Source organism: Sturnira hondurensis, unplaced genomic scaffold, assembly GCF_014824575.4.
Source record: "Sturnira hondurensis isolate 20B ecotype Veracruz unplaced genomic scaffold, ASM1482457v3 Scaffold0003693, whole genome shotgun sequence".
Lineage (NCBI taxonomy): Eukaryota > Metazoa > Chordata > Mammalia > Chiroptera > Phyllostomidae > Sturnira > Sturnira hondurensis.
In genome coordinates, this window is record NW_028076324.1 from 5,836,056 (window position 1) to 5,850,391 (window position 14,336).

The 14,336-nt window shown below is 45.5% G+C and overlaps 1 protein-coding gene across 1 annotated transcript in view; it reads right to left on the minus strand.

Annotated features, from left to right (window-relative positions):
* Positions 1-608: 608 nt before the first annotated feature.
* ELP3 (elongator acetyltransferase complex subunit 3) overlaps positions 609-14,336 on the minus strand; it is a 90,838-nt gene continuing 77,110 nt past the window's right edge. The window contains exon 15 of the mRNA XM_037042220.1: positions 609-1,621. Within this exon, the coding sequence (XP_036898115.1) occupies positions 1,545-1,621 (77 nt within the window). The 3' untranslated portion in view covers positions 609-1,544. The remainder of the gene's footprint in view (positions 1,622-14,336) is intronic.

The following is a 14,336-nucleotide window of genomic DNA, read 5'->3' on the forward strand; positions in this document are numbered from 1 at the left end:
AGGCAGTGCCATGGGCCTCGTGGCCGGTGACTGGAGGGGCAGACTGAAGTGAGCGGGGCTGCAGACTGGAAACTCAAACCTGGGAACCCATGGTCAATGTCACTGCACCTGGAGGGAGAGGACAACATGGGTCTTCTTTCTATGGGTCTTACATGGGTCTTCTTTCTATGTCGAAGATTTTACTTTTTATACCTTTTAGAGGAAAGAATTCCACTTAATAAACGTTTGTAAGATGCCACAGAAGCTGGGGCACACGGCTAAGCCACACTCTTAAGAACTGACCCTCTCTAGGCCAAGTCTTCTTAGTAGATGACCCGGAATTTACAAAGAGACGGGTCTGTAAGCCAATCCTTTTCCTATTTTCAGATTTGGGCCCGCGTTGCATTTTTTTGTTTCATGTATGAATTGAATGTTTCTCCATTTAAAACCAAAATTCATCATTTTAAAAAAGATTTATTTATCTATTTTGAGAGAGAGGGGAAGGGAGGGAGAAAGGGCGAGAAACAGCGATCAGTTGCCTCTCATACATGCCCTGACCTGGGACTGAACCCCCAACCCAGGCCTGTGCCCTGAACAGGAAATAAACTGGCGACCTTTTGCTTCGTGGGGCAACGCCCAGCCAACTGAGTCACCCACACCAGTCAGATTCATCCTAAATTCATCCTAAAGAATTAAAACACAGGGAACAGCTCCTGTGGGGAGGAAATCTTGACTTAGGGCCACACTCCCTAAGTCACAGCAAGTCAGACTCCGCCTGCTGGGGACAGACAGAAGGGAGGCCCAGCGTTTCTCCGGGTGGAAGTGTCCACACGACTCTGTGGCAGTCAACAGGAGGGAGTACAGGCGAGAAACTGTGGAATTCGGGATGTTCGCGACGGCCCACTGCGGATGGTAGGTGGAAACGTGAAAATTTGTAGATTTCTGTAGATGAAAACAGCGCCTTTCAAGATGGGAAGACGTACCTCAAATTCTCCCTCCCATCACATGATCACCACAGATGTCAGCACAGAAACCAGAATACTCTGCATTAACACAAAAGCTCACGTTCTTCTTGTGCTGGAATGCTTGGTGTGTAGTTCAGGTCCAGAGGTCAGATTCTGTCAGTTTTCACATGCTCACCCTGATTTTTTGTCCCTACACCATACAAGTAACTTACTCCTAACTTTGCTCCTCCAACAACACCCCTAGTTTATTTCAGTAATTATGGCATCCAGATGAGTTGATTCATTTGCTTGTCAGTGTGCTTGAGTAAGTCACTTGCTGGCCTCACGCAGAATTCAGAAACTAGATACATGACTTAAGCTCTGAAAACCGAAGTGACTCCTTGAGAAAGCGCAGAGGGTGGCACATCGTGCTTGGACCCTGGATGCAGGTCCTGCCTGGAAAGCAGTTTCCAGTCTCCACAGGTGCAGGGTGAGGGCGCAACTTCTTGCCAAGGGGACAGGGTAGGACTAGCTGCTTTGCGCAGCCTCTCTGTCGAGTAGTCAAGACATCTGGACTCTCTCCCGCCAGAGACGCTGCATCAGGGTGGGCTGTTGTGGCCATTATTTTAGTGTCTTTACCATGTACGGGCCTTGTAATCTGTAGCCGATCTTTCTGTAATAATTCCTGGTGCCAACCCCTGTGAAGAAGCAAAAATACAAAAGTAAGAAAAGAATCTCTCCTAAGCACAACTATAGCAGCCCTCAAAAATCCAGCAAACACTCCCCTCATAGCCACGCTCATCCCCACTCTCATTCCCAACAGACCAAACTACATCTCAGACCGAATCTCATTTTAATACGTATGGACCACTTCTATCATTTTGAGTTCAGGATGCATTAATGTATAGAAACTATTTCAGAGCCTGTGCATGTACAATCCTGTTGGCGGGGCTCCTTCCACGGGACTGAACCACAAGATGCCTTCACTCCGATGAAGCCCCTCAGCACTCCAGGAGGCTCGGGCAAACGCTGCTCCATGGAGCCGCCAGGAGTGAAGGTATGCTGTCCCTATGCTCACCGCCACACTCGCTGCTCATGAGCAGCAATTTCAGCAACGTGTCGTCAGTCCCATTGAATTAATGCTACTTAATTGTAACAGTTTTATTTGGTACATTTATTCGATACATGGGCAACGTATGTACCCAGAGTTTTTACCAGTTTTGTGTTTGCAAACATTTAAGGGACATTAGCTGACTTAAGGCCATCCAAAATACGACACAACCACACAGAAGCAGCTGCACTCACGGGGGGACAAAGCACGGCACACACGGCAGGACCGACTGGAGCGGTTAAAAGAACGGGTGTTCAGTCAGTGGGATGAGGCCCGCACCTGCCGCTTTACAGGTCTGTGGCGTGGGCCCATCAGTCAATCTCCCCGAGCCCCATTCCATCACCTGTAATAGGTACCCATGTTTAAGGATGCTAAGTACTAAATGGGGTGGTCCACGAAGTGTGACTGGTCCAGAGTCCGGAGAGGCCGGGTCCACAGAAACACTGGCTGCTATGGTTACTATTGCAAAGCTCCTCACGACCCGGTTTCCGATAACAGTCCCAACTTCATCTTTTGCTATGATCTCCCCTTAAACACTATGCTTCGGGCTTGGTAAATTTTTAATTTAAGTTCCTGTGTGTGTCTGGCTCTTTTTCTAGTTTCCAGGTCTTTGCTCATGTTGTTCCCTCTAGCGAGTGAACCGAACCTGAGGAGGGGGCTGTGGCAGCCTGCAGTTTATAGCCCGCTGGTTAGCAGCACAGGTAACAACCTGGATTTGCGACGGGAATCGGAAGTGGAAGCAGTCTGTTCGGACTGAACCCTTACCCTGCGGGGTCGGACACTACCTCCCTGGGGATAGTGTCGGAACTGAGCTAAGCTGCAGGACACCCAGCTGGCGTTGCAGAACTGCCTGATGTGTGGAAGACCCACACGTGTGCGTGGGTAGGTGACAGTACGCAGAGAGGAGCATGTACGGTGAGTGTAAACCACAGGGATTGTCTTTCCAGTGCTTCGCCCCCCACAGCGAACCGTGATGGCTGGTCTGCCTCTACACAGGATGAGCTCTGTTTACCTTGGGCATCACCTTGTCCTGCCAGTGGTCGGTACCGTGCACGAAATCAACTCATCGTTAGCTCTTTCAAGCCTAATTCTGTAGCCTAAACATTTGCTCTTTAGGAACAGGATTTCCCATCACGTTTTGTGTCCTACTCCCTTCGATGGAGGTAAGAAAACCGTATCCTGTGATAACAGATCGTGGGAGAATCTCCCATTTAATCCAAGGACTGCGATGCTCATCCTGCACAGCACCACCTGGTCTTTGCATCCTATCATTACTCCTGCTCAACACTATGGCTTCGGACAGAGCAAGGGGAAGGAAGACAAAAACATGAGGAATAACAGGCCAGGCAGCAGCTCAGACCCACTGAATACAGGAAGACATCTCAAAACCCTCCAAGGGGCACACTTCATTGTTTGTACTATATCCTAAAGTTCTGTAACTGTTAAGCATATCCTGCGACCCACCAATTACACTCCCAAGTGAAAAGAGAAGTGAACTCTTACATCCATTCTTACAAATGACTTGTTATTCATAAAATCTTAAACAGGAAATAACCTAAATATCTATCAATAGTAGAACAGATAAACTGTGTTATTTTCACAGAATGGAGTACTATGCAGCAACGAAAAACTACAGCTATCTGCAACAACATGGGTGATCTCGCATGTAATTTTGCATGAAAGGAACCAGATTCCATCAACGCAGAGTTCAGGCACAGGCAAAACCAGCTTTATGGCGACAGAAGGTGGAGTACTGGTCACAGTGGGGAGATGACACGGACTGAGGAAGGGAACATTCACATGCAAAAAGGAACCCAGTGGTACTTCACTATGTGTACGCCTCTCAATGAAAAACATCACATTCATTTAATAGATGTTTCTATGTGCTTTGAGAGCTCAATTTGCCCAACACGTTCAGTGAAAAAAGGTAGAAGGAGCAGAAAGACAGGCAGGTGGTTAAGAAACCACTGTCAGAATGATCACTACACCACACAGGTGCCTCTGGAGTCATTCAATGCGGCGCTTCATCCTTCTAGGATCCTACTTGCTAGAAACTATTTCTCTACCTCCTTTTCTCCCACTTTAAAAACGCACATTCAAACTGAACTGTGTGGCATGACAGCATTCAGCTGAGACACAGGTACCTCAGTGTGAAAACCTGACTCCCTCATCTTCAGTTACATGCAGAGACTATTAGCACAGGCAGGTGAACCTCAGGATTCTGATCAAAGGAGAGACGTGACTGACTTGTGTTTGAAAGAGATCAGTGTGACTGGTGCTCTGAGAACAGAGTGGAAGCTCCAGGGAGTCAGGGTTTTTGTGTGTTGTATTCACTGCAGAGTTCCTAGTGCCCGGAGAAATGCCTGGCACATATTCAAGAACTCAGATTATTTTTTCAATGGACAAGTAAGTGATCAAGGGCAGAAACAGGGAGACCAGGTAAGCAGCTACTGGGATAATCTAGGAAGATACGGTGATGCTACAAAGCAAAGTCATGGTGGTGAAAAGTGGGTGGAGTCTGGAAACATTTTTAAGGCAGAGTTAAAAGAACCTGTTGCTGTACACATGGTGTGACATAAAGAGAGGGGTACAGGTGACACAGGGTTTTGACACGAGTCAAGGAAGGGTTCTGAGAAAAAGGACTGGCCATTTACGGAGACTGGGAAGTCAGTGAGAGGAAGGGATGGAGGGGACACCAGGAGCTCAGTTTCGGCCATGCTGCTGATGAAATGGCTGTTAGATGTCCACATGCAGATGCTGAGTGACATGTGGCTTTGACAGCCTTTCTTGGTCTTAAGAGACATGGGGGTGATAGTCTCTTTACATGGGTATCATCTTGGAACGTAGTTTCTGCTGGGGCAGATGTCTTGGAAGGGGAGCTGGCCAGGGACGAAGCGTTTGTGTGGAGGGTGGCAGAGTAGGCAGAAGACAACCCGGGTCCCTTGTGAACACCGCCGACACCACGCACTCAACCTGACGCTGTCGATGCCTCTGAAGCTGTTATGAAATAATACATTTTCCATTTGGTTTAAGCCATTTTGTTTTGGAAATTTTTGTGCTATGGTAAAATAGATAAAATTTACAATTTTCACCATTTTCAAGCACACAGTTTAGGGGCATGAAGTACATTCACATTGTTGCACAACCCTCACCACCACCCGTCTCGGAACTCTTCATCCGGACAACAGAAACCACACACCCCAGTCCTCCTTCCCCCGTCGCTGGCAGCCACGTTGTACTTTCTGTCCCTATGGATTTGGTTCCTCTGGGGACCTCTCTCAAGTAACCTTAAACAGTATTTGTCCTTCTGTGACTGGTTTGTTTTGCTTGGCCTCTTCAAGGTTCTTCTATGTTGAGTTTAAGCCATTTTGAGTTTTCCGTTACTTACTAGAAATACTGTAACTGATGTGTAAGCAGGAGAACAGCAAGTGACAAATATATGAGATCAAGCCACCACTTAAAACCGCAATTCAGAGTGGTAAACTGACCACGTTGCCCTCCCACTTAAACTGCTAACGGTGTGTCCCAAGAGCCCACATTCCTCGGCCTGCTACACAGTCTTTCATGCCCAGTCTGGTTTACTCCTGCTTCAGTTCCTGCCACAAAACACCCTGCTACCTACAGCCCAGGATCACCCGACCAGGCACAATTTCCCCAACTCGCCAGGCTGGCTCTCCTGCTGCCCGTCAGCAGCTCCCCTCCTGAGTGCACCCCCATTCATCAACTAGGACCCCACATCCCCCACCCTCCAAGACATCTCTGCACAGACTTCACCTATCCACAAAGAAACTGGGACTCATAACCGCCCCCCTCTCAGTGCTGGCTGTTCTATTGTTTTGGTGATCACACCGTGCTTTATTTTACTTGTATGTCTGCATCCCCTCTTAGAATGTAAGTTCTTTGGAGCCAATAATGTCTATCATTAGGGCTTAGTACAATGTCTGGCATGTAACACTCAATTAATGCTTGCAGATTTATTGCACAGGCATACCACATTTATCGTGCTTTGCTTTACTGCTTCACTCTATTGCACTTCAGAGATCACATTTTCATCGACACTGAGGCAAGACCCCCCACCAGCAAAAAGGTTATGCCTTGCTAAAGGCTCAGATAAATTAACACAATTAAAATGTCCATAATACCCAAAGCAACTACAGAGTCAATTTAATCCCTATAAAAATACTAGTGGACTTTTTCACAAATCCTAAAATCCATGTAGATTTTAGGATTTGTGAACCTAAAAGACCCCAAATAGCCAAAGCAATCTAGAAAAAGAACAAAGTTGGAGGTATCACACTACCTGATATCAGACTATACTACAAGGCTATAGCAATTAAAACAGCATGGTGCTGGCACAAAAACGGACATATAGACCAATGGAACAGAATAGAGAGCCCATACATAAATCTAAGCCTATATGGTCACTTAATCTACGACAAATGAGGTAACACTATACAACGTAGTAAAGACAGTCTCAATAAATAGTGTTAGGGAAAGTAGAGAGACACATGCAAAAGAATAAATTGGACCACTTTCTTATACCACATAAATGAATAAACTCAAAATGGATTAAAGACTTAAATCTAAGACCCAAAACCATAAAAATCCTAGGAAAAAATAGGCAGTAAATTCTTTGACACTGCTCTTAGTGATAATGTTTTCTTGGGCAAGGGAAAAAACAACAAAGGGGACTACATCAAGTTACAAAGCTTTTGCACAGCGAAGAAAACCATCAAAATGAAAAGACAACTTACTGAATAGAAGACATTTGCCAACGATACATATGATAAGAGGTTAATATCCAAAATATAGAAAGAACTCATACAATTTAATACAACCCCCTGCCCCCACAACCCAAAACTGACCAAAAAATGAGCCGAGAACCGCAAGATATTTCTCCCAAGAGGACATACAGCTGGCCAATAGACATATGAAAACGTGTTCAACATCACTAATCACCAGGGAAATACAAATTAAAACCACAAAGAGACACCACCTGACACCTGTCAGAATGGCCATCATCAATAAATCAACACCTGTTGCAGAGGCTGTGGAGAGAAGCAAACCCTCGTGCACTGTGGGAATGTAAAACGGTGCGGCTGCTGTGGAAATCAGTATGGAGGTGCCCCCCCCCCCATTAAAAACAGTACCACCATACGATCCAGCAATCCCACTTCTGGGTATTTGTGTGAAGGAATCCAAAACACTATTCCCCAAAAGTATGCAACCCCATGTTCACTGCGGCATTATTTACAATAGCCAAGACAGGGAAGTAACCTAGGTGTCCCCCGACAAAGAATGGTTGATAAAGATGGGGTGCATCCGCACAATGGACTGCTACTCAGCCATAAAAGGGAGGGAAAGCTTGCCATCTGCGACACTGGAGGGTACTATCATGCTGCATGAAACAGGGCACACAGAAAAAGACAAATACCATACGATTTCACTTTTATGTGGAGTTTGAAGAATCAAATAAATGAACAAACCAACCAGAAACACACTCATAGGTGCAGAGAACAAACTGATGGCTACCAGATGGGAGGGGCGTTGGGTGAAAAAGGTGATGGATTAAGAAGTACAAACTGTCAGTTACACTGTAAAGTACAGCAGAAGGAATACAGCCAGCAATACTGTAGTAACTATGTAAGCTGTTAGATGGTTATTAGATTTAGCAGGGTGAGCATTTTGTAAGTTGTAGAAATGTCTAGTAACTTATACACCTAAAACTAATATTGTATGTCCAGTGTAATTTAAATTTTTTTTTCTTTTAAAGACTTTATTTTTAGAGAGACAAAAAGGAAGGGAGAAAGAGAGGGAAAGAGATGGATGTGTATATGAGAGCTACACCGACTGGTTGCCTTTCACATGCCCCCAACTGGAGACCTGGCCTGCAACCCAGGCATGTGCCCTGACTGGGAATTGAACCAGCAACCCTTTGGTTTGTAGGCTGGTAATCAATCCACTGAGCCACACCAGCCAGGGTAATTTTTCTTAAAAAAGCAAACAAACAGTTGACTCCTGAACAGTTAGGTTTCCCCTTGTACAAGTGGACCTGCACAATTGAAACCCGTGTTGTTCAAGGGTCAACCATAGTTGGGATGTGCAAATGTGAAAGGCTGACTTGGTTACATGTGGATTTTTGAACGTGCAGGTGGTCAGCACCCCTAACACCCACCCCTGACCCACGCTGCTCAAGGGTCAACAATACTTCTTAAAACATGGCACAGCCTACATCTGCCCACCGTCAGCAGCAGCAGTGAGAGAGACACAGTCCCTGGGTCTGACGCAGGACTAGACAGCTGTTGGGTAACCACAAAGTTCAGGGACCAGCAGAGCCCTGACTTGCTCTGCTTGCCGGCTAAAAGAACATCTTCACTCCTCAGCATTCCTCAGTGATGACCCCAGCCGAGCAGCCAGGTGCCCTGGGCTCTCCACTGGGTGGGCCCGGGCACCAGCACCTGGTGAGGAGGCACTCAGGTGTCCCCTGGTGAGGGGAAGGCATGACGTTGGAGCTCGCGTCCTTGCTCTTTCCGATGGCACGCTGTAGTGCTATGATGGGAAGGCTCTTTCTGGACCCTCCGGGAAGCTCTAAGTATTCTGAGGAAAGAAGTTTGACCTCTAGCCAGTCTGAACTCCAACCTCTTTTTACTTAAAAATCCCCATTTGCTTTCTTTGTGCCTCTTGCTCCTTGAAAAAAAAAATTTCCCCCGCCATTTCTGGCCAAGGTATTAGTATGTTAGCCAGCTTGGAAAGGATCACACCAGCACCCGGGCTGGAGGAAGACCATACCGAATCTCTCTCCATGCTTAGGAGGGCTCCCAGACAGCCCTTGTCACAGTAACTTTCCTTTTGTTTGCCAGCCAAGAAAAAGCAATTACATTTCATGGCTGACGTCAGCCAACCTCCTGCACTGACGTAGGCAGGCTGTCTCATGAGCCTCAGCGTAATGCCACTCCCGCCCTTGAGGAGAGTTACTCAGTCCCCCACCTGATGGCCTGAGTGTGGTTCTGCTAATCCCCGGGCTGGGGAGTGAGCAGGAGCGAACTTATCCACGCCTGTGTGACGATCCCCAGGGCTCCAGCAGCAGAGCCAGCAGTCGCTGGAGCCCTGGGGACTGGAGGGGGAGAGGAGGGCACAGTCCCAACATTTGCTTTATTTTATCCCCCAAGTGACTTAACTCACTAGAATTTACCTGTATCTGGGGGCCTTATTTCTGTCCTTAGAGACAAGATAAGTACTATTATCTTCGCCACTTCACCAGCTGTGCTGATGATAAAATGAGATAAGGTGAAAAAGAATGCCTGGAAATGTGCTCAGAGTGAAATTCTGAGATTTGGCTTTAGTGACCAGTGTTGGACACAGGTATTTACCTTCCTGGCCTCCACCTCAGGACAAACATATCTTTTTGGGAGAAGAAAATAAACTTTTCTGTGAATGCACAACTTTAGATACTAAAATGACAGGTGCCATCACAGCTGCAGATACCTTAGACAGAATGCAGCCCCTGGGCAGAGTGTTAACTGAATGGAAGGACACTGTCTGCTCAGCTGGCGGGGAGGGCGGCAGAGAGCCCAGGAAACACCTCCTTTCTGAGGCGGCTGCCACGGCTGGCCTCCCGGGAACTTGCAAACAGGGGCCCGTCCTTTCTCTAATCCCTCTTCTGTACCAAACGCCTTCAAGCCTCAAGCCCTTAGCTGTGGGGAAAAAAGATCTCTATGCTTTCTGATCCTGCTCCCCCTGCCTCTGTCCTCATCTCTCTTTTTAAATCCTCACCTGAGGATATCTTCACTGATTTTAGAGAAAGGGGAAGGGGGGGAAGTGCAGAGAGAAACATCGATGGGTTATCTCTGTAGGCACCCTGACCAGGGATCGAACTCACAGCCCTTTGGTGCGTGGGTTGACCCTCCAACCAACTGTGCCACCACCCAGCCAGGGCCTGCTCCCGCTCTTTGAAAGATGTATACCATTTAGCTTAAGACACAGTTTTGTTTATTCTAAATATTGAGGAAGAAAGGCAACCACACAAAATGCACATGCCAACTGCCTCTTATGGAGATTAACCAAAGATGAAAATGGAACAAACCTGGCTATTTACTTAAATTCTGCTGATTAGAACACAGAGGGAGAAGCAGGCAAAAGGCACAAGCCAGCTATGTGGCGCCCGAACTGGCTGCACAGCAACTCCGAGCCTCTCCACGTCGCTGCCAGCCCTTCCGCTCTAAGGGGATAACCGACAGGGTAGAGGCTCAGAACACTGAAAGTTCATGCATTTTCCCTTTAACAGAAAGGCAGGAGCAGGAAAGGAGCCAAAACCCAAACTTGCTTGTGATTCTAACTCCATTTAAAACCAAACAAATGGAGCAACAACCTTACAGTTGTTCATACTGAAGTACACTGTAAAGCCAGAGGAGAAACACACCTTTTCAGTACTTAGACACTCACTGTAAGGCACTGTAAGCCAGGTGCTCGACATGTCCCAACTGAATTTAAAACCAGCACGGCTGGAATGATCACCCCAGGAGAAACCTGCGTTTCAGGAAGGGGCGTCGCTCAAGTTCACACAGCACTGGAGCTCAGCAGCGGCCTGCCCACTTCCGACGAGCGCCCGTGTGACGGCAGTGCGGACACCGCTTCCTCCACGCTGGCCTGAAACACCGAGCCTGCTCCATAACGCACGTGCCTTTCTTTACAGCACAGAGAGGACACCCGACTTACCCAGATCACTGCACCTCCCATACACGGCACCAGTTTTTCAGTGCCCTCCGTTGGACGCACCACTAGATGGGACAAACTCGATGACCTTACTCCACCTCACTGAGAGGGTTCCTGAGAAACAGAAGAGCAAGGCCCACCGACGGGGCTGATGGCACAGGCAGGCAGTGAGACACTTTGTCAACAGACACGGTTTTACAGACTGAGAACAACTGGGGGTGGGGAGAGCTTTTCAGTAACAACTGGGTAACTTGTGGCCATCCTTGTTAAAAAGAAGATCAAGACAATGTGAAGTTTTGAGGGAAAAGGCAATAAAGATGGAAAAATGATGGGAACTAGACCCTACAGGAGGAGCAGACAAATCAGGAACATTTAAGCTCCCAGAAAAGAAGGTGCTGAAAGTGCAGACAAACTCGGAGCTCTTCACTCCGTGGAAACCTCCGTCAAGAATGAAGGAAAATGAGGACACTGCAGACAACCAATACCAGCAGATTATTACTAAAATAAATTCTCTAGGCACAAAGAAAACAATCCTTACAAATTACACAAATACCCATCAGTAGTAAAACAGATCTACTATTCAGGATCACTTAATATCATCAGAGAATCATATACACGTAAGTGAAAATGAACCACCTTAGAGAGGCTGCAAAAACTGATGAGCAAAGAAAGTGGTAAGTACACCAGTATAAATCTAGATGAATACTGACTCTACATAACAACAGTAATAATGTCTTGTTGACTTTTGAAAATATATCACACACAGAAACTTCAGAAATGAGAATAGCTAAATGGTCAATAAACACATGAAAAGACAGCCAACTTCATTAGTCATCAGGGAACATAAACTAAAACTACAAAGAAAACCCACTACACACTCACCACATTGAACTGAACATCTGACCCAGTCCTGGTGGGAGTGAGAACTGAGAGTACTTCAGACAAGTGCTTTGCAGACGGTCACAGCTGAACATTCATTCTCCCTACAGCCCGGCAACGCCAGGCTACATGTTCCGGAGTGTGTGTTCATGGGTCCCAAGACATGTACACAAGAATAATCCCAAGTCCAAACCGGAAGCTACCCAAATATCCAGCAAGAGTGAAACATATCAACTGTGAGTTATGTGCACAGTAGAACCCCACTTATCAGTGAAATGAGTGAGCGTAGCCACACACAATGTGATCCTCACAATGTTGCACAAAAGTAGCCAGAACAGTAACAAAAAAATACTCTAAAAAGGATCCCAACAAAACTATTCACCTAAGGGAATCATTATTAGGTAGTAAAATATAAAGAAAAACATGGAAGGAAACACCAAAACCATTAGGCTCCGAGGGGTGGGGCTAGGAGGGGGGGAGGGGACCATGACTGGGAGGAGCCAACACGGGGCACTTCCCAGGGGGGGCTGATTACGTTCTTGACCTTCTTTAACTTCTGATGAACTTTCCTATCTATTTGTTACAGTTTATTGTCAACTTTTGAAAATGAAAAAGAGAAAAGATTTAAGTAATTCTAACTCTGCAAATGCCGGTACAAATGGGGGGACAATTCTCCACGCACATGGAAATTCAGACAAAGCTGGGTTCAGTGGTTTCAGCTCCACAAAGAGAAAGAGTGTAACATTACTAATGTGTTTTAATATAGAAAAAAACACTGAAAAAATTTATTTGATTAAGTATTTATTGAGTGTGTACTAGAAGCCTAGATATTAAAGTTTTATCTCCTAGAATTCTTCAAGGAAAAGAAAATTCTGGGCTTATAAATTAGACATTTTCAAGTCTGAAGCAGGAAAATGAACTGAAATCTAGAGGCACATTCCTGTTATTTTAAAAATTTTTTAAAGAATTTATTGATTTTATTGAGATGACACTGGTTAATAAAGTTATGTAGGTTTGAGATGTGCAACTCTATAGCACATCATCTGTGGACGGTAGTGTGTGTTCGCCAAAGTCAAGTCTCCTCCCATCATCATTTATCCCCTTTCTCTCTCTGAGTTTCCCCCCCTTAATCCCTTCAGCTTTTCCACCGACACCCCAAAACCCTCTTCCCTCTAACAGATGTCAGTCTGTTCCCTGTGTCTATGAATCTGTTTCAATTTTATTTATTTCGTTCATTAGATTCCACATATAAGTGAAATCACATGGTATTTCTCTTTCTCTGACTGGCTTGTTTCACTAAGCATAATAATCTCCAGGTCCATTCAAGCTGCTGCAAAAGGTAAGATTTTCCTTTTTCACAGCCAAGTAGTATTCCATCATGTGACTGTACCATACTTTTTTATCCACTCATCTACTGTCATGCACTTGGGCTGCTTAAAAACCTTGGCTATTATAAATAATGCTTCAATGAACATAGGGGTGTATATATATTCCTATTCTTAGATATTACTGTTGTTAGGATATTAAGTTGCCCCTCATAGCTAGTTATGTGTTATTAAAAATGAGCCCACATCATATTCCTAAAGCTAAACCTCAAAAGAGAAAGAAAATTTGCTAATTCTACCCTTTGAAATTAGATCTGACTTTTCTGATTAGATGCACAATTGAGATGATTCATGATTACTTAATAAAAAAAATCAGTAAAATAAAAACAAGTAAAAGAAACTGTGTTTTAATACTTCAGGTTTCAGTTAATCAGCTATTTATTGAGTGCTTGATATATGCCTACCAGCATTAATTCAAGGCAAATGTATTCATTAGTTTAATTCATTTGCTACTGAAGTGAGACTATACATCTCATTGATCTCTTAGTATGACGACAATTTTTCACTCTTTGACAATGCACACTGATATGAGAGTTGGGCAAAGGCTTTTATTATGCACATTTAAAAATGAACCAATTAACTCAATGACCCTAAGTGCCTGAAATAATTTTATCTTGAGCTATTAAAAAAACTTACAAGGTTACCCGTATATAATGTCAGCTCTTCAAAGTAGCTGGTTATTGCAAGACTCTATTACAACACATCAGCACATTATTCTCCATCACTTTGGAAGACATAGAGACCATCTCAGGAGAGATACAAGGAGCAACCCGCTACCCAGTGGCCTAAGGGTTCCTCTATCCATTCTGAGGTAGTGTACTATGATGACAAAGTGAAAATGAACCAAGAATAAAAGCAGGTAACTTACAGAGCAAGTACGGAGAGTCTAAACAGAAGCTGCTGGGATAACTTGCTGTGTGCATGTGGTGATGCTGATGGGTTGGGCCCCTAGTTCTTAGGTCCTTCCCTCGGAGGCCGTCTGCTGGAGGAGGGCCCACACTCACCTCATTCAGAGCCGGGAGGCTCTGTTCCCACCGGTGTGGGAAGTTTGCTGCCACAGACCATTGTCACCACTTTGCTCATGTGCCAAACCCTCAGTGTGCCATCTAAAGAGGGACCCCTTCTATCTGTGGTCTTTTTAAAAAAACAGACTTTAAGAGGGAAAATGGGGGCACAGGTAGTTCCAGAGACCATCCCTCCACAGAAGCCACCCTGAAGCTCGGAAGAACCAACTACTCTGGGACACCAGGACTGATGGAACTCTCCCAGCAACCAGGGGCAAGTGCCTGATCTTTGGTGAGACAGCAGTGGGTGAGAGCCAGCTAC